Consider the following 17755-nt stretch of genomic DNA (forward strand, 5'->3'; position numbering starts at 1 on the left):
AATTATAAAGACGCGCAAGTCACCGGGACTCGGTCCCCGCCTGAACATATGGTGAAGAAATATTCAATTGTACTAGTAAGTATGACACCGATAATGCGAGTCATTTTAGCATCTTCCCGCGAGCATTCTCTGACAACGGCACCTTCCTACGAGACTCGTTGGGGATAGGTCTTTGAACCGCTCAAGGGAACCTGAGATTTCTGTAGTATTTCTTTTAGTCACCTGTCGAAATAATCCAAGTTGAACGGTGAACATGTACCTCACAGCTGTTGGCGTTTGAAGCGAGGTCGACGCTACGCCACAAGTTTGGATGCCGGCCAGCCGGGTCCATTACAATTTAGTAGGTCATTTAACTCACTGAGAGCAAAAGTGAAGACCAGAAAGGCCAACTCTTGAGGAAATTTTGGGAAAAAAGACGGTGTCTATCACTGTGGCGAGCCGGTCCATGATATAATTCGAACGCGGGTTCTTCGTTAGCGCACCAAGCAATAATTCGCGCCAAACCAAGAGAGAACGACCAGCGTAAAAACTTAATATTCGACGACGAAGGAGGCACCCTTGACTGTGGTTTGCTGGGCGTCCAAAAACAAAACAAAGGCTCATCATGCCTTCAGGGTTCGTGATTTGTAATTGGTCCAACATCCACAAAGTCACAAACACTCACCTGTATACTTCAACTATGAACTCGCCTCGGGAAATGGAGGAATGGGAGGTACCGGTGTCCGAGGTGCAAGATTGGACCTACACTTTGGTGAGTACGATCGCGTATGTTGAGGAGTCGCCACTGACCACCGCATCGCAGATCGACGTCTTCGGCTACGAAAACGTCGTATCTCTAAGGGAAAGGGCCCTGGAAACCTCGTTGAATGAGAGGGATGTGATGTTACTTGCCTGTGAAGGTGAAGTTTTGGTGAGTGCATCGTTCAATTGCACAAACTGGGGTACTCATTGGTAGTAGAGGAATCATTCCGCCGTAACCGATCGAGTTACGGCCTGGAGGAGTAATATTCCTGTTGTACCAAACCACAAGCCGCCTACACATCCCTTTGATTCGAATCGGCGCTTGCTCTCGATCTTGAATAATAGGCCCAATGTCGCCACCGAGGTCCCAGACGACGCACCGACTCTCAATACTGGCGAATACATTAGGTGGTACCTGTTAACCCTCCTTGGAAAATTCCGCTACGATGACAGGAAGGCTTCGGAAGAACGGGAGCTGCTCTGGCGCACCGTACAACGCGATCCGTATACCGAGCCCGATGACTGGGCGGACTTCATGCGCAGCAGGAGGGACAACGAGGTCCAGAACCATCGCGCTAATCGCCATAGACTTACCAATACCATATACGATAATATGGCATCGGTCAGCCCATCGGGGTTGACAATGATGATGCCAAACCAGTCGTACCCACCGCCTCAGCCTCACCACTGGCACCAGGCATACCAAGAAGCTTCTCCATCGCCGCAATCTCCATCTCTTGCCTTGCTTATCGAATGATTCGGTGCTCCAAGCTCGTAGGCTCGCTCAGCATACGAAATGTCGATGCATCCGCCTACCAACCGTAGAGGAAGGCTCTGGCAAGCAAGTAGTGAGGAAAAAAGGCTATAACTATGATTTTATTCAGTTATTTTCAACAATGATGATGGTACCGAACCCACTTTTTATATCGCTAGGACCACGAGCCAATCTCATCATCGGTAGGTATCGGGTGAACACTGCAAGCGTGCTACAAGAACAGCCCTTTCCATGAGCGGCGGGGGCGACGAGCTTCGTAGGCAAGGCGTGTTGAGTTCGCTCTCGAGAGGGTAAGAATTTCCAAAAATCAGTCCGGTTGGTCGTGTGGAAGGAAAGAAAGAAATCGGGCCACGTACCCGTACCCGTACCTCCGGGCCACGGTTTGCCGTCACGGTCACAGCCTTCCTTCCTCCCGGTAACCATGAATAACCTCATTTCTGTCAACATTGCTACCTCTTTCTGCTAAACCTCCCTTCCAGAATAGCTTTGACGCTGTGTACAATGTTGAGGACCACAAAATGTACATCTCCTGCTACATCCCGGTGCCGCTTCGATGCTGACTAGCGAGAATATCCTGATTCCTATAGATCCATCATTTTTACGCCTCATCTACTAGTCATTTTCATGCTGGCAGTAATTCAAAATGTATATATGCGTGTTTGGTGCCCAAGATATCGCCGTTGAAATGCTGACTCGCGACTGGGTGCGTCGTTCGTGCAATTTCTATCTCTTATTCTTTTCTAAAGCTTTCCTCAGGTCTTTATACGATACTTTTGGTCGAAACAAGACAGTTCAATTATGTACCGACCGCTATTCAGCTTCGTAGGCGACCCCCAAGGTGCCGACGGGCCTGGAAATCAGCTTGAGATGCAACGAAGCCTCTTTGGTCTCGTTATATGCGCTCGTAATATCCTGCACGGTGCGCCCGACTGCAAGAGCAAAAGGTCTAGCAGTGCTTAATGAAGAAAAGACTTTCATTGAGACTTGTGTGACTAAAACATCGACACTGCCGACCTTATCAACATCTGCGGTGGCCAACCAGATGCTACCATGGCCTATAGCTGTCCAGAGGTCTGCCAATCGAGAGTTAGAACCCTTAGAAGTGACGCTCATATCCGTATTCTGACTCTTTGCATAGTCAATTTTTTTTCGTTTCTGACTTTCTAGACGTGTCATCAATGTTACAGGTGAATAACGAAAATTCTGTTAGGCATTCGAAGGCTGACAAGCGTACCCTCAGGCGGAAATGCGGGGATTGATAGAGGCGCTTCTGTGCGGACCGTTATTAAAGGAATATCAACAACGAACACCTCTGACACAAACCTTTGGTTTTCAACACTTTACTGCACGGTCCAGTATTACTTGCTTCCGTATCCAATTTCACCAATGCTTTACAGAGATACTTCCGACCCGACGACATACGGAGCCTTGATGTAGCTCTGGACGGGAACTGTTCTAGAGACGGCAGTGTACAATTGCAAGGTACGCATTAGTCATCCAGGAGCAGTGCCCAAACTGATTTGGACTACTTAGTTCTTTGCGCAATTTATGCGGCATAAATTGCACATCTGAAACCATCCAGATGATACTTCCATCGTGACAAAATGCTCTTTTAGCGATACAACCCCCGGATCGCTATGGATTTCGTGTAAACTTGTACACTCGCATCTTCATATTATTCTCGCCCGAAAGAAATAACCTGTTGTTCAACGGCTGTGTCGAATGTAGATGCCATAATTACGGAAAATCTGCCGTCCCATCTCCGCTTCGTTTGTCGTCGTCTGACTCTAGGCCCTCCTCCAGGTCTAATCTTAGGTGAAAAGAGGAGCCGCTTTCAGCACTCATTTCGGAACTGTCTTGGTCGATCGACTGATCTCCAAACTGAAGCGACGACACAATGCTTTCCTCGCTCCAGGAATCATCTAGGCGTGTATGCCCAGCGGTGATACGGCCGAACAAAATTGTAGGCACAATTCCCTAAAGATGTTACGGTCAAAATGGTAAGGCTGAATTAATGGATGCTGGATGCAATTACCTTCATCTCGCTGGTTACGAGAATCAAATAGCTTCCGACTCTGGCGTCATTACGAACTTCAAACACCAACAGGACAACTAGGAAAACCGAGTAAAGGAAGGCCGAGTCTGCTATGACCCCTATCACTCTGCGATATGAGCGAAGTCCTTCGGCAGCGCCACTAACTTTGAAGATGCGATATATAATCAAGATGGTGCACCATAGTAGGGTGGCCATGATGAGCGAGGAATATAGCACAGCCCAGTTGACAGAATTCAGGGTGAAAAGGTCGGATGGATGCTGTACGTTGCCGAAAACGTTATCGTAGAGTATAATTCCTCTACTAACTGGGGGACGACGATGAGTCGCGGGTACCGGTAACAGACCAAATGCATCACAGACTTACTGAGTGCCATAGTAGTACAGATGATCGGAATGAGTACAGCGCGCCAAGACCGTCCCCAAACATTCCAACAACGCCAAATCTACAATTAATTATGAGAAGGCCGCTTCCAAAATAAAGGAGACGTCATGCCAAAGTGGTGTCTGCCAGGAGAGTGCTCAGAGCAGCATTGATGTTCTCTGTTAAGACCATTGGCATAGATGCATACACTGAATAAGCTTCATATGTCGTCGAGAAGTTTTGCCCATGGGTGATGAAATTTTGACTAACACTCATCCAGTCGCAGAAAAGGGCAAAAGTAGCCATAGCATATAAAAGAAGAACAATGGCAATGAAGAAATGTGGCCCCCGAGAATTTTGGCGGTTTTTGCCTGAAACTACACAGGATTGCAACTTGTCAGAATGGTGTATTATTGGTAGGGAGTAATGCATGAACCAAGGGTCCACATTGTTATGCCCACTATTCCGGTGTAAAATCCTGTAAATAATGAGTCGCCGGAAGTTCAGTGGAAGTGGATAGCAACTCTGACCATGTAATGATGCGCAGAAGACCGCTCCGTTCAATGATCGATCCAGGCATTGGAAGATGTCCTGGACTTCGCTGTTGGTTAACTCTGGGATAGGTGTCCCGGCACTATACGTTCTGGGGAGCATTGATCCTTGAAGGAAGAGCAGGGATGGGTTCTAATACTTGCTACTAAAAAGTCAGTGTTTTATGTAGAATAAACCTAGCACAACGTAATAAATTGAAATCACCATTATCAAAGACATTCGATGCAGCCGCTGTGGCCCATCATGATCACACCCAGATAATGATGAGTTTCAGGAAGGCCGAGATGCATGGGGTACCCTGAACCTCTGAAAGGTGAGCATTCGGGCATGTCAGTGGAGACCTAACGGCTGCCGACCGAAATTCTGTCTATGTTATGGCGGTCCGGCACTTGATTTGAAAAAGAGCTGGCATTCGAATAGACTCTGGGTAGTGGAGATCAAAATTATTTCCCGGAAAACGAGGGGAGCGGCCATCAGTATTCAATAAGGAAGTTTTGACAGCAACGCGGGGTTTGATCGAAGTTTGTTCCACTGAGGAGGGACAAGAGCATACGGCACAGTGTATGTTGGACCGCGGTTTGAAGTCTTCTCGAAGTTGACATCGATGTTATTTTCGCATCGAGTCTTGACTCGCTCAGACCTGTACGTTCGTCTTGAACGGTGGCAGGTTCGTAATTTACAATGGCCCGTGATGTAAATCTGAGGTCCAACGGCTGAAATTGGGGCTCATTCAGTGTGCTTATCGCATACCGGTAATTATCTCGTACAAACGATTTTGTATGGATAACCTGGATGCGTGATCTTTACAGCACATCAAGCCTCAAGGCGCACGGTCTCTTAAGTTCCTCGTTGTTGACTGTCTCCTATGGACATTGGACTTGCGAAGAATTCGCTGGGTTGTAATCCAGTGTTAGCAAGTACAACTGAAGCACCTGACTGGGGGTATGCTCCATCTGCCATCTGGGCAGCCAAATTCGAACCAAGATGAGGCTGTGACTCGCTCGTACTTGAAGCTAGAAGCATTAGTACTCGATCGAACACGCACCAAGTACAAGAAACCTGGAATATATGCGAGTTAGTGAAGGAACCAGTTCTAATCGTTCCCTAACTCAGATTTTCGTATTTTACGACGTTGCTTTCCACGTTGGGAACAGGACTGAGTATAGGCAAGTCAAAATCCATTTCTGCGGTCACAAAGGGACAACTGAATGCATTTAGTAAAGGCCCTACAAAAAAATCCAATAATCGTACATGTCCAATGTCCGAGTCAAGATAAACTTCACGTTGCTTAGTAATAGACGTTCTAGTACGATGAACTATAATACACCCAATCGTCGACCCAATCATCCTCACAGTCATCCTCCCAGGTGGTGACATGAACGATTTCCTCGAAGAGCGCACAAATAAACTGCTCGGCCGCTTCCCCAAGTGTATAGACTAGAAGGAAGACCCTCAGTCAATAAACGGTCAAAAGAAGACGAGTTTCAGATACACACCTTGGCAAGAGTTGCAATTGTCGTGGGCCAAGCAAAGGTCCTTGCAGTCTGCGTAGTATAAGTAAAAAGAAAGCCTAGATCACGAAAGAAGACACGCGTACCAATCTCATAAGTCACCTTGTCGACATATCCGCAGGAAAATGGGTTACGCTTGCCGGGCTTCCAGCCTTTCCAGTCATACCTGTCGACGAATACAGGCTCCCAGGTGCACTTATTGTAGGGCCATTGGGAGGGGCATTTGAATCCACAGACGGGCTGTACGGAGCTAATCAGAACCGGGAGAAGAGAAGCAGGAAGAAAAACGTACGTCGTCTAGGCAAGGACAGCACTCCGGAACGTCTGTTGGACAATGCTTGTCTGTTCCTGGCTAGGTATAAGACGGCTTCTATGGAGCGTAAGAACCATAGTAGTCCCTTCCTTGGATGGTGTTGTTCCCTGTTTCCGGCTGGCGGGCGTTGATAGTGGCGGAGAGGCCGGGGACGACAAGGGCAGCAAGAGGGGCGAGTGAGGTGAGTGAGAAGCGCATGATGACGAATGAGTTAAGTGCTAACGAGTAGACAAAGGTGGTTAGACGGGGATGGAGAGTTTGTCTGTGGAATAGAGGCCTCTTTGCAGCCTCTTTATTGCACAGGTGAAGGGCGAAGCATTCAGAGTAAGACAATGCTCGACATGAGGTCGGGAGGCGTGCGGGTAAGGAAAAAGCAGGGCAACATTCATTTCAAGGGCCAAACCTCAGAAGAACCTTGCTTTGAGTGGTGAAATCCAGGTTGGATGGAGAGCGCGAATGAAAGCTGGGTTGTAAAGCGAGAAATGATACACCGCATATTCTCGAGCCAAGGACATCCGATTCAATCACATTGGCTCGGCGATGGCCATCCCATGAACTGTCCAAGGCGATCTTTCCCAAAAAGAGAAAGATTGGCGATTTCCAAACCACAACGAACCGTTCCGTGTCTTCGATTAAGGCAATAGCCGCTGGCGTTTTGTACTGCATATATGGTATTGGTATTGGTGGGTGCCAAGGACTGCCGGTTGAAAAAAGGACGATCGTAATGATCATGTTGGCTCAGCGGTGTCGCGTTCCAAGAGTTTTCTGGGTACGTAATCATTTGTCCAAGGCGATCTTGAAACCGGAAAGAGAGCTTTCCACGCTCGGCACTACAAGTTGTGCTAGCACAAGCGAGTCGCGGTCCGCATCCGCATCAAGCTCCATTTGAAGGGAGCGAGTACTGATGCAGTGAAGGCTCAGTAAGAAACGCGTATAGATCGTCGACTCCAAAAGGACCCTTCGCCAGCCACCAGACCTTTATCCATACCAAACGGGCCTATCAAACATCTCAGATTACGGCCAAAGAACAAAATTATATGCATCGCACCTGGGTAACACCATATATCGTTGTTCTACGTTTCAGTTTAAGCTGGGTCCTGGAGCCAATCCGCCTCAATGGCGGATCCGTAGTGTATGCTACCTTGGAAACTCGTCGCCTAGATCAACACATTAACATACAATTCTCAGTGCTAAGAAGTGGATGCTTTTCCCTCTATAGCGAGTCGCGGGCTGGGCATCTTGGGACCTATAAACGTGGTCGGGATTGGAAGAACACAACAAGAGGAAGGACGCACCTAGTAGTTTGCGTCCACTTCTTCACGCACACCCTTACGCATATCTCGCGCCACTACGAGGGTGAATATTGACATTAGGGAAAACATTAAAACAAATAGCCCGAGAAAGAGCCTGTACAATGTTTTCGCTCAAGCACAGAAAGAGATCAGATAGCTCACCCCTCCTTCTTCGGAATCCCAGGATATTAGCTCGTGACCTGAGAGCTGAAAGACAGATGCAGGAAGAGAGGAATTCTAGTGCAGGTATCGAGTCGTCGCAGATATGGAGGTCCAAGAAGGTCCAGAGAGGTCCCGGGCCAAGCAAGGAGAGTTGTGACGTGACGTGACGTATCCTCTTCCGGGACCTCCGGGCCTGTCCCTCCGATGATCGGTCCTTCCTTTCCCTTCCACAATCACCACCGCATCTGAGTCCTGCCGTCAACGACGCCCTATGCGACACTCTGTGATAATTTCTCCTTGATGAAGAGCAGCTGATGAGAGGATCAGTAGTTGCATTGGTACCGTTGTCTCGCCTCGTAGTCAACCTCACTGATGCAATCATACCTCAAGGTTTACCTGGACTACTCACAGGCTTGCAAGCTTCGAAAAGTGAGTTTTGGAAACGATTTTCTCTGTTCTGAAAAGAAACTGAATGAGGCTTGTAGATACAGCTCGACGTTGCTACGCAATTATTGTATATGTACACGGCACATGATTCACGAACGGAACTGGCAACTCTGCACCGCCTAGCTGGCTCGAGATTGTAGTGTCGATGAGGAGACTCAAGATGTGGAACAATGGAGGAAGCTCGGGAGGAACGATCCACCATGGTAGCTCGTGCCGAGGGAGGGACCGGTCATCGTTGTTGCCAAAGGCCATGGTCGTCCAACAGTATATCTACAAATACTCTGTTCGATGGTTCATCGTGAACAGTGTCGTGGTAACAGATCTTGTTGGCGTTGTCGCGTAGAAAAGGTGACAGTCCAGGCATCGAAGGCAAACTAGTAAGAAATAAAATGTAATTCGAAAATTAGGGACAATACATATATGCTACGCATTTTCTACTATTCCGTAGTCCCTGCTTTGCGAGCCTTCCTCTAGGCTTTCCTCCAAGTCTGGTGTTGTACGCAATGACAACTCGCCTTCAGTATCCATTCGAGTGTTCCTGTCTTGGCTGATTGAATGATTTCTGAACACAAGCGACGATACATCAGGAAAAGGGCAACTTCGTCTTTGACAACTTTGTCTTTTTTTAGACCACTTTCGGGAGCTTTATCTTTGATATGGCATCTTGATCTTGGGCAACCGGGATCTTTCACGCCTTTATGATCTCGCTCTCATTGTCAACTCTTTCGCTGTTCTCTTACCTGGATTTCTCCTAACAGTGCTCTGAATGCTTGATTAAGGTGTTGCACTGACTACTAACTGATATATCAGCTGGGAATTCTGTCTTCCATTGGATGATAATATTATGGGCCATCTGTAAGGGCTCGTCGTAGAGCCGGAGTCTTATATCACGCGATAGAACACGACAACCTATAGATTGAAGTTATACTATGTGTGATGGTAAAAAGACTAAAGTAAAACTAGATGATTGCACTATAATATAGTAACGGAAGAGGCCGCAGCCACACAAACGGATACCACAGGCCGACATGTCCAAGAATGGTGCTACCCGTTACACCCTCCCCCACCAGATCGTTGCATGGTCTCGAAAATAAGTTTTGAATTGATGAAGATCCTACAGACCATCGTCGCCGGGCGGCAAGGGAACAGAGGCGGCGAGTTGAAGGTCAGGATCAACCATGATAGTGTCACTGCCGTCATCCACTTGAGTGTTGCCATTGTCGGCGCTGCCAGCTGTGCCCATACTAGAGTCGGGAACTTGAGTATCGTGCGACGCAGTCTCAGACAAAGGGGCACCACTATTGGGCGGTACATCCTTAGCCTGAGGTGCGATGGGGCTGACTGTAGATTCAGAAGGTGGCCCACTGTTGGATGGACCAGCTACCGAAGTCGATCCCGTGTTGAGGGCAATGGAAAGGTCACCTCCAACACCACTAAGTCTGGGGGATGCGACATCTGGGGGAACCACAGCGGCAGGTGGCAGGTCTGAGATAGTGTTGGTTACAGGAGCATCGGATCGATGTTCGTTCGCCCACTTATCCATGTGTCCCTTTCAGTATTTGGCGATCCAGGTGAGGTCCCACCCTTCATCAAGGGGAGGGGACCAGGAAGGGGCATCGTACCATGAAGGTTCCTCATACCCAACAGCCTTGATCCAGTCATGACTCGCATCTAGCTGTTGTTGCCAATAACTGGATTGATTCGGGCATTGCATGAGCATGCAAGTAGCCCAGGTCTTGCCAAATAGGAGGTAGGAATTCATACTCTCTCGGCCGACTCCTCGCTCCACAAGGAAACGAGAAAGAGCAGCCAGGTCCAAGTTCTGAATCCAGTTCCCAGGGAAACACGTATATGGGTTGTACTCTGAGGTGACAGGGATGGAATGGTGGTCCAAAAACTGACCATACCATCCTGGGTGCAGGGTGAGCATCACGAAGATTTCAGTGAAGCATGTGCAGAGGTGAGGGTTGGCTACTTGGATGGGAGTCAGATCCCGGTGTTGCGACTGCAGCCTATTTATGTGTGTAATTTTGCAATCTAGAGTGTTTTACATGCATACTGAGAGATAGTGAGTGAGCAGACTAAAACTATGCATCGACACTAATGCTACGTGGTGCAATGATATGGAATATAACTTATGGCATAAGAAGCAATGGGATTCTAAACAGGACTTAGTCACAGCACTGTACCTGATGGGCATGCATGATGAGAAGGCCAAACCCTATATCCAATGCCTTAGGCTCTAACTTACAAGCACACTCATGGGAGCTAGATAAAACCTTGAAGATTGCACTGACACTGAGAACACTTAGTGCGCTCGCTAACTGTGATGCGCTGTACCTGAAAATCCAGGGAAATCCTTAAGCGAGATGACAGATATCACCAGCACGAGCTTGGGCAATGGGCTTTGGCCGAAGTCCACGTTCCATTGTTCTGAGTCCCATTGTTCAAAGACTCACTTGTTGCCATGTCTATGAGAAGCCTCTGTGAATCCAAGAAAGAAGTCCTGAATGACATATGCCAGAACTGATAGTTCCGTGCACCTAGACCTGTTGATCGCTAGAGAACAAGCCCGCAGGTGTCGGGAGAGCACCTCTTGGCACGCGTTTAGCAAGCTCACTATAGAAATGAGACTAAAACTGGGAAGTCCGACTCGGATGCTCAGTAAGGCGGTGGTGGCAATGTGCTACGCATGTAGGAGTCTGGGTACTGCACGGTGTTTGTAATTCTAATTCCCCTGTAGTATAAGTAGGCTGGTTACAGTAGGTAGAGGCCAAGTTTCGAGCCCCTGAGTTCCCATGCACGCGTTGAAGGCGGTACTGTAACAAAGGATCAGTTTGTGACTTTGAGCTGTGCATAGAATTAGTGAGCTCACTCAGAGAAATACGAGATACCCTTTTGATAAGACTTCTGAGAGCTTAGTCAGAGTGAATATGAATCAGTGACGCTGTTTCTGTTCTGTTAAGTGTGATAAGTCTGTTCGGAGAATGTGTTGAAGTGGAAATCTGTGTTCTGTTCTGTTCTGTTTCAGTCTGTTCCGTGTCAGTTCTGTTTGAAGTTCCGTTTCTGAATCTGTTTCCGAGCGCTTCTGAAGTGTTCTTGAGTCGAGATAACCTGCTGGAGTTAGTTGGAGAACCCCTACATACAGTTGTGTAGCGAGTGGGCTAAGTCAGTGCTTGCCTGTGGTGTTCTTTTAGCGAGCTCACTAAAGTTTCAGCATGTATTGCCTCTGTTTCTGTCAGGATCAGTGTCCCTTGTGTATTATAACTCAAATCTGCCTTGAAGGTTGCATCGTGCCAGTGAACGACCTTCCTGTAAAAAGTTCCTAGACTTAGGAATTCATTAGAGAAAGCTTAGCTTCACTAAGAGCGCTGAGAATAAGAGAAACTCTTCGAGATATTGAAGTATAGTTGGATTGCATTAGAAATAATTGCTCCCCCTAGAACTTATGAGGGTGATTGTAGTTTGTGTAGTTGTGTGAGTGTGTGTGGGTTTTTGAGGTTTGCCTTTTAGCCTGCTCACTATTCCACAAGTGCCCACAGCCAGCCTCTTCACCGGCTAAGTTGCCAAGCCTCAATGGTTGAGCATACGATGGGACCATCGTGCATGATGAATACTCCAGGGCAGTCGACAGGGCAGTGATTCCACAGACACCAGGAGAACCAGTCAGCAGCAGGTGCTGCCTTTAGTGGCATCGGAATTCTGGCAGGGCCAAATGGTATATCATTTCCCTTTTTGTCTGTGCCCACTCCCGCTGGCCAATGGGCGAGTAGCCAATAAGTCCCAGGAGTACAGTTATTTACTGGTCATTGCAACACCATGGTTCAATGAAACACTTAGCCTCTTGCTCTCCCTCCCTTCATCCTTCATCATCAACTTGTATTACATTGCTGATGTGTATTGTATCTTCATGTTCTGCAGTGATTCTTCATATGTGACATGAATAATATTCCGAGAAATTGAGGCTTCTGTTCTAAAAATATCTGTTTTCTCATGAACTCAAAATCTGACCTGGAAATATGTGTCCTCCATCTGAATGTAATCACCCACAAAGGCCTCAATAATGTTAATAACCTTCTGAAGAACCTGTATGACAGGTTTGAGACCAAGCAGCCATTATCTGAGGAGTCTAGGGCATAAATAAAAGTGCGGTTCTGCCAAGCCATCACCTTTGATGGGCAGTCTGACAGTCCAATGCATCCATTATTGCCCTGCTGCCTCCCAACTTTATTTCTCCTCTTGCTTAATTTTTTACTATGCCTGGACATGCCAAATCAAACTCGAAAAAGTGCCAGATTGCTTGCAAATGCCATGACCAGCTAATGGAAAAGGCAGTCATTGCAAATGATTGCATACAAGAATGAGCTTGTCAAACTACCTGGTGCTCCTCGGAAAGGTGCAAGAAAAATCTGCAAAGATTTTGAGGCTGTATATCAGAGAGAGACTGGAAAGGAGATCTCACTTTTTGTAACAAGCATGCCGACGGAAACCCGACTTCCACTCAACCCAACAAACCACAGCCCAGAATCCTATGGATTCCGATTCCCAGTTTCTATTTCATATTCCATTTTATATTTCACTCTCCATTACAATTTATCAATAGCCTGACATCGGTAGCGAACATGTCATCAGACTCCATCGGCTACTGACCAGTAGAATACATCCTCCGACAACCCTAGAATGTAGACCACTCTGAGTAGGAACTAGATCGGACTCCTAACTAGTATATAAGCCTTAGAATTACACTGTAGATACTCAGTTTGGATATCAACTTGGTTCAGCCCAATCTCTCTCTCTCTCTAAAGTCTAACTCTCGTTCTCCAGTCCGTGGAACTCCGATCCGTTGGACTTATCTCTTACCTCGTCCCTGCCACTCCGCGGACTTCCGTCCGTATCCATCTTAGGGCTTCGGCTCAGGGGTGACGTTGCTAATAGCTTCGCCTATGCCCGACGCATCCCGTGGCATTCCGCTACGTGCACTTACCGCTGCAATCCTATTGGCACGATCCTAACAGTATATTCGAACTCAAACCCTTGAGTCGAAATTTCTTCCTAACCATGTCTTCTACTTTCACTGTTCCTCCAGAAACCAGCCGCAACTCCACGGTCAACAACCGAACCTACACCATGGACGATATCCCTGCCTCTGCTTCAAAAGAGGGTCCCCTTCTCTTCGGATCGGATTCCGCCCCTCGCCAACAATCCCATAGGGAAACCTACCTTCACAGTGGCTTCACTGCTCGCCAATCCGATGTTAACCGATTGCCTAACCCCTTCCTAGCCCAGCGATCAGAATCCAATGGCTGGGGTGAGTATCGAAGTGACCCCCCACGGAACCCAACTACCTCTCTGTTCGATGACATCCCAGGTCGGGATGACGATGACGACCAAGGTTCGGAAGACGGGGAATTCCCCCCTCACACGCCAATAAATGGCCATGGAAACCCATCGGGAAATCCTGGTGGTGGCCCACCCAATCCAGGTGGCCCTGGAGGTCCTGGTGGTCCTGGTGGTCCTGGAGGAGGACCTAACAACAATCCTGGTAACAATCCTAATCCTCCCAATAACGATGCCCAGATCCTGATTCAACTCATGAATGTCCTCCGCGGCATCTCTGATGCTGTCAATGGCAATCGACAACGTACAGTACGCACCAAGGTCAAGGAACCAGATACCTTTGACGGTTCGGACTCCCGAAAACTTAAGGCCTTCATCGTCTCCCTCCAGTTGAACTTCAACGACCATCCTGACGCCTTCTGATCGGATACGGCAAAAGTCAACTATGCTATCTCCTTCCTTTCCGGTGTCGCCCTTGACTGGTTCGAACCGGATATCCTCCACCCTAATCACCGCAACCCCCCTGCTTGGGCATATTCCTATACCGCTTTCCTTTCAGAACTCCGCACCAACTTTGGCCCCTTCGACGCTGTTGGTGATGCCGAAGATGAGCTTGAAAATCTTCGGATGCATGACGGAGACCACATCATGAAGTATATTGTCAAATTCAATCAGTATGCTGCCATTATTGGCTACGGCGACAACTCCCTTCATCATGCCTTCTACCATGGCCTTTGCTCTCGCATCAAGGATGATATGGCCCACCACGGGAAACCCGATAATCTCCGTGATATGCGGAATCTCGCTCAAGAGCTCGACGCTCGCTACTGGACTCGGAAAGCCGAAATCTCCCAAGAAAATTGCAGTAACCCATCTTCCTCTTCCAGCAACAGCAACAAGTCAAAAGGTTCTAACTCTTCGTCTTCCAACTCCAACTCTGCGAGCCAAAAGTCCTCCCACTCGGGCTCCACGGGATCATCTTCGACTTCCCCCAACAACTCTTCCTCTTCCAACCCGAAGCCCTACGCTGACAAGCTAGGCAAAGATGGCTGCCTTACTCAAGAAGAAAAGGACCGCCGTCAGAAGAATAACCTCTGCATGTTCTGTGGAGGTAAGCACAACACCAAAGATTGCAACAAGCGCAAAGCCACGGCCTCCGCTCGGGGCCGTGCAGCTGCAGCTACTCCTGCCCCTGCTCCCGAGTTCACTGCCTCCATTGAAATGGTTCCGTCAGAATCGGAAAACTAGAGAGCAACCCTGTATCCTCCGCACTAGGACAGGGTTGCATTGACTGTCACAGTGCACTGGAGATCGTAACCCTCAACACTGCTGCTCTTTCCAATCATTCCCTAACTGTCTCTCTCTCGTCCGAAGTCGGCTCCGGATCAGAGTCTGACAGTTCACTCATTTCTACTATCCTTCGTTTTCTCGCACTCGTTGATTCTGGTTCTAGCCACTGCTTTGTTGATTCAAAGTATGTTGAGGATCACAATCTCCTTACCAAATCTATCCCACCTGTCCAACTTCGGCTTCTCGACGGCTCCGTCAGATCTCACATCTCCCAATCCATTTCCCTTCCAATCCGTTTCCCTTCCGGAGACATCCTTCCTATTGACTTCTACGTCACTCATCTAGATTCATCTTGTAACATCGTTCTGGGATACAACTGGCTCTCCTGCTACAATCCGTCAATTGACTGGGTAAAGCACAGTATCACTTTCCGTTCACCATTATTGGTTGTTTCTTCATCAAGCGCTTCCGCGGCTGCCGACACACATGTGCCAGTCCGCTCGGACTCTTCCAGTCCAATCCAACCATCCCAATCATCATCTTCCACCCCAAAATCGAGATCCCGATGGGCTCCGCCGCCTTATGAACCTATCTACTCCTATCCTACCATTCCTTCCTTTGGTGCTTCGGCCGCCCCCAAGATATCTATTATTTCGGCTGCCGCTTTTGTCTGAGCTTGTGCAGAAGAAGGGGCTCAGCAGTTCACATTGCAGCCTTCTACGCCTAGTGTTAGTGGCAAGTCTACCTCCGTGGCTCCCGCTAACCTATCCAATGTCCCACCGGAGTACCATGAATTTGCTGATGTATTCAGTGATTCCCTTTCTGAAAAGCTCCCTGAGCATCGCCCTTACGACCTCAAGATCAATATTGAGGAAGGTTCCACCCCTCCACTCGGACCCATCTATTCCCTTTCTGAATCTGAACTAAAAGCCTTACACGAGTTTATTGACGATAACGTCCATAATGGTTTCATCACTCCTTCCCGCTCTCCGCACGGAGCTCCGGTACTGTTTGTCAAGAAGAAAACCGGTGAACTTAGACTCTGTGTAGATTATCGTGGACTTAATAAAATCTCTAAAAAAGACCGTTACCCTTTGCCCCTCATTTCCGACCTCCTCGATTCCACGCATTCCGCTTGTCTCTACACCAAGCTAGACCTTCGTCATGCCTATCATCTCGTCCGCATAGCCAAGGGTGATGAATGGAAAACCGTGTTTCGGACTTGCTATGGCTCCTTTGAATGGCGTGTCATGCCATTTGGACTCACCAACGCTCCCGTGGCTTTCCAACGCTTTGTCAATGACATCTTTTCCAATATGCTCAATGTATCTGTCGTCGTATACCTTGATGACATCCTTATCTACTCCAACAATCCCGACGATCACCGAAAACACGTACGTGAAGTCCTTCGCAGACTCCGAGCCAATGGCCTCTACTGCAAGGGTTCCAAATGTGAATTCCATCGGGACTCCATCGAATATCTTGGTTACATCCTCTCGCCCAAAGGCTTACGCATGTCTGAAGACAAGGTCAAAGCTATCACTGACTGGCCGGTTCCACGCAAGGTCAAGGATATCCAATCCTTCCTCGGCTTTGCTAATTTCTACCGCCGTTTTATTCACGAGTACAGTGAGATCGTCCTGCCCTTACCGGGTTTCCACAAAATAATGGGAATCGATCGGAGTTTTTTTTGGGTTACCATATGTAGCAATTCGGTTGCCACTGCTGTATTTTGCGTCTTCCCTTCTTACCACGACGACTGGTTCTTCTTGTGACGTATCGTAGCATTTATTGCCTACATCTTGCACTTATTATCATGGGAAATCATCATATTCCAACTCAAATCAAGGACATAGTGCTAGAACTTTGGACTCTAGGATGGGAGCTGAGCGACATCTGCCATATCTTTCACGTTTCACCTAGCAGCCTCTACCACTGGCGTAACCTTTTCGAAACATTCGGGACACCTGCAAATCGACTGGCACCCTTCCGTGGACGTCCACGTATTGTTAGCCTTGCGGCCCTTGACGCCATCCATGTCCTTCTGAAATCCCATCCTGATACCTATCTTGGCGAGCTACAGTGGTACCTAGCAATTCATCATGATCTTCCTATATCCATCTCTGCACTCCAACAGAATCTTGTCAGAGCTGGACTGACTCGTAAAGTTCTCCACACGATTGCCTTGGAACAGGATGAGCAGCGTCGGGCTGTATATCTAGCAGGAGTCACTAACCCGGTCAACTTCTCAGGGACTGGATTTGAGTTTGTCACTGTGGATGAGTCCAGTAAAGATGAGAGGACATTTGGTCGCCACTATGGTCGCTCACCAATTGGCCAAGAGGCAGATTTGGGAGATGTATTTGTCCGAGGCGAGCGGTATTCGCTGATTGCGGCTATGTCAATTGATGGATATATTGCAACGCGGGTACAACCAGGGTCCTTCGACTCATTTGGTTTCTTTGATTTCATCATTGAAGATGTTGTGAGTACATTCATGAATTCCTTCGGTCTCTCATGGATCATCAATGTGAACAGCTACCGCTTATGAACCCGTACCCAGAGAAGCAGAGCGTATTAGTTATGGACAACTGCAGGATTCATCATACCGACACCTTGATTGATGTACTCAATGCGTCTCGTAAGTCTCTCGCAAAGTCACCAAAGATTTCTCTGATCTATCCAGATGTTATGATATTGTATCTTCCTCCTTATTCTCCAGACCTCAACCCGATTGAAAAATCATTCAGCACATGTACGTTCCTGCTCTCCCCACAGAAACAATTCAATTGATCTTCAAACAGGGAAAGCTTATCTGAGACGAAACGGGCCAATTCTCCGTGATGACGAGGACCCTATTCTGGTTCTTTTAGACGCGTGTGGTTGTATCACTGCAGAGATGGCATTTGGATGGTTCA

The 17755-nt window shown here is 47.9% G+C and overlaps 5 protein-coding genes across 5 annotated transcripts; 2 read left to right on the plus strand and 3 right to left on the minus strand.

Annotated features, from left to right (window-relative positions):
• Nucleotides 1-3253: 3253 nt before the first annotated feature.
• On the minus strand, nt 3254-4513 carry EV420DRAFT_1488195 (uncharacterized protein; the record flags this gene model as incomplete). Its single annotated transcript, XM_060470596.1, has 5 exons — nt 3254-3493; nt 3552-3830; nt 3937-4015; nt 4142-4411; nt 4464-4513. The coding sequence occupies 5 exons, from the start codon at nt 4511-4513 to the stop codon at nt 3254-3256; spliced, it is 918 nt and encodes a 305-aa protein (XP_060321906.1).
• A 1275-nt stretch (nt 4514-5788) lies between these two features.
• EV420DRAFT_1488196 (uncharacterized protein) lies at nt 5789-6507 on the minus strand (the record flags this gene model as incomplete). Its single annotated transcript, XM_060470597.1, has 5 exons — nt 5789-5922; nt 5982-6029; nt 6083-6162; nt 6234-6246; nt 6384-6507. The coding sequence occupies 5 exons, from the start codon at nt 6505-6507 to the stop codon at nt 5789-5791; spliced, it is 399 nt and encodes a 132-aa protein (XP_060321907.1).
• Nucleotides 6508-9324: 2817 nt separating this feature from the next.
• Nucleotides 9325-9827, minus strand: EV420DRAFT_1653419 (uncharacterized protein; the record flags this gene model as incomplete). Its single annotated transcript, XM_060478739.1, has 2 exons — nt 9325-9695; nt 9746-9827. 2 exons carry the CDS (start codon nt 9825-9827, stop codon nt 9325-9327), a joined length of 453 nt encoding a protein of 150 aa, XP_060321908.1.
• Nucleotides 9828-12463: 2636 nt separating this feature from the next.
• Nucleotides 12464-12676, plus strand: EV420DRAFT_1594323 (uncharacterized protein; the record flags this gene model as incomplete). Its single annotated transcript, XM_060474957.1, is given in 2 exon segments — nt 12464-12547; nt 12558-12676. Coding segments are annotated over 2 exon segments (200 nt in total), but the record flags the coding sequence as incomplete, so codon positions are not given.
• A 3977-nt stretch (nt 12677-16653) lies between these two features.
• Nucleotides 16654-17575, plus strand: EV420DRAFT_1679925 (uncharacterized protein; the record flags this gene model as incomplete). Its single annotated transcript, XM_060479203.1, has 4 exons — nt 16654-17004; nt 17032-17322; nt 17376-17478; nt 17505-17575. The coding sequence occupies 4 exons, from the start codon at nt 16654-16656 to the stop codon at nt 17573-17575; spliced, it is 816 nt and encodes a 271-aa protein (XP_060321910.1).
• Nucleotides 17576-17755: the final 180 nt, after the last annotated feature.

The sequence above is a fragment of the Desarmillaria tabescens genome, assembly GCF_030435595.1.
Source record: "Desarmillaria tabescens strain CCBAS 213 chromosome Unknown EV420scaffold_160, whole genome shotgun sequence".
NCBI lineage: Eukaryota > Fungi > Basidiomycota > Agaricomycetes > Agaricales > Physalacriaceae > Desarmillaria > Desarmillaria tabescens.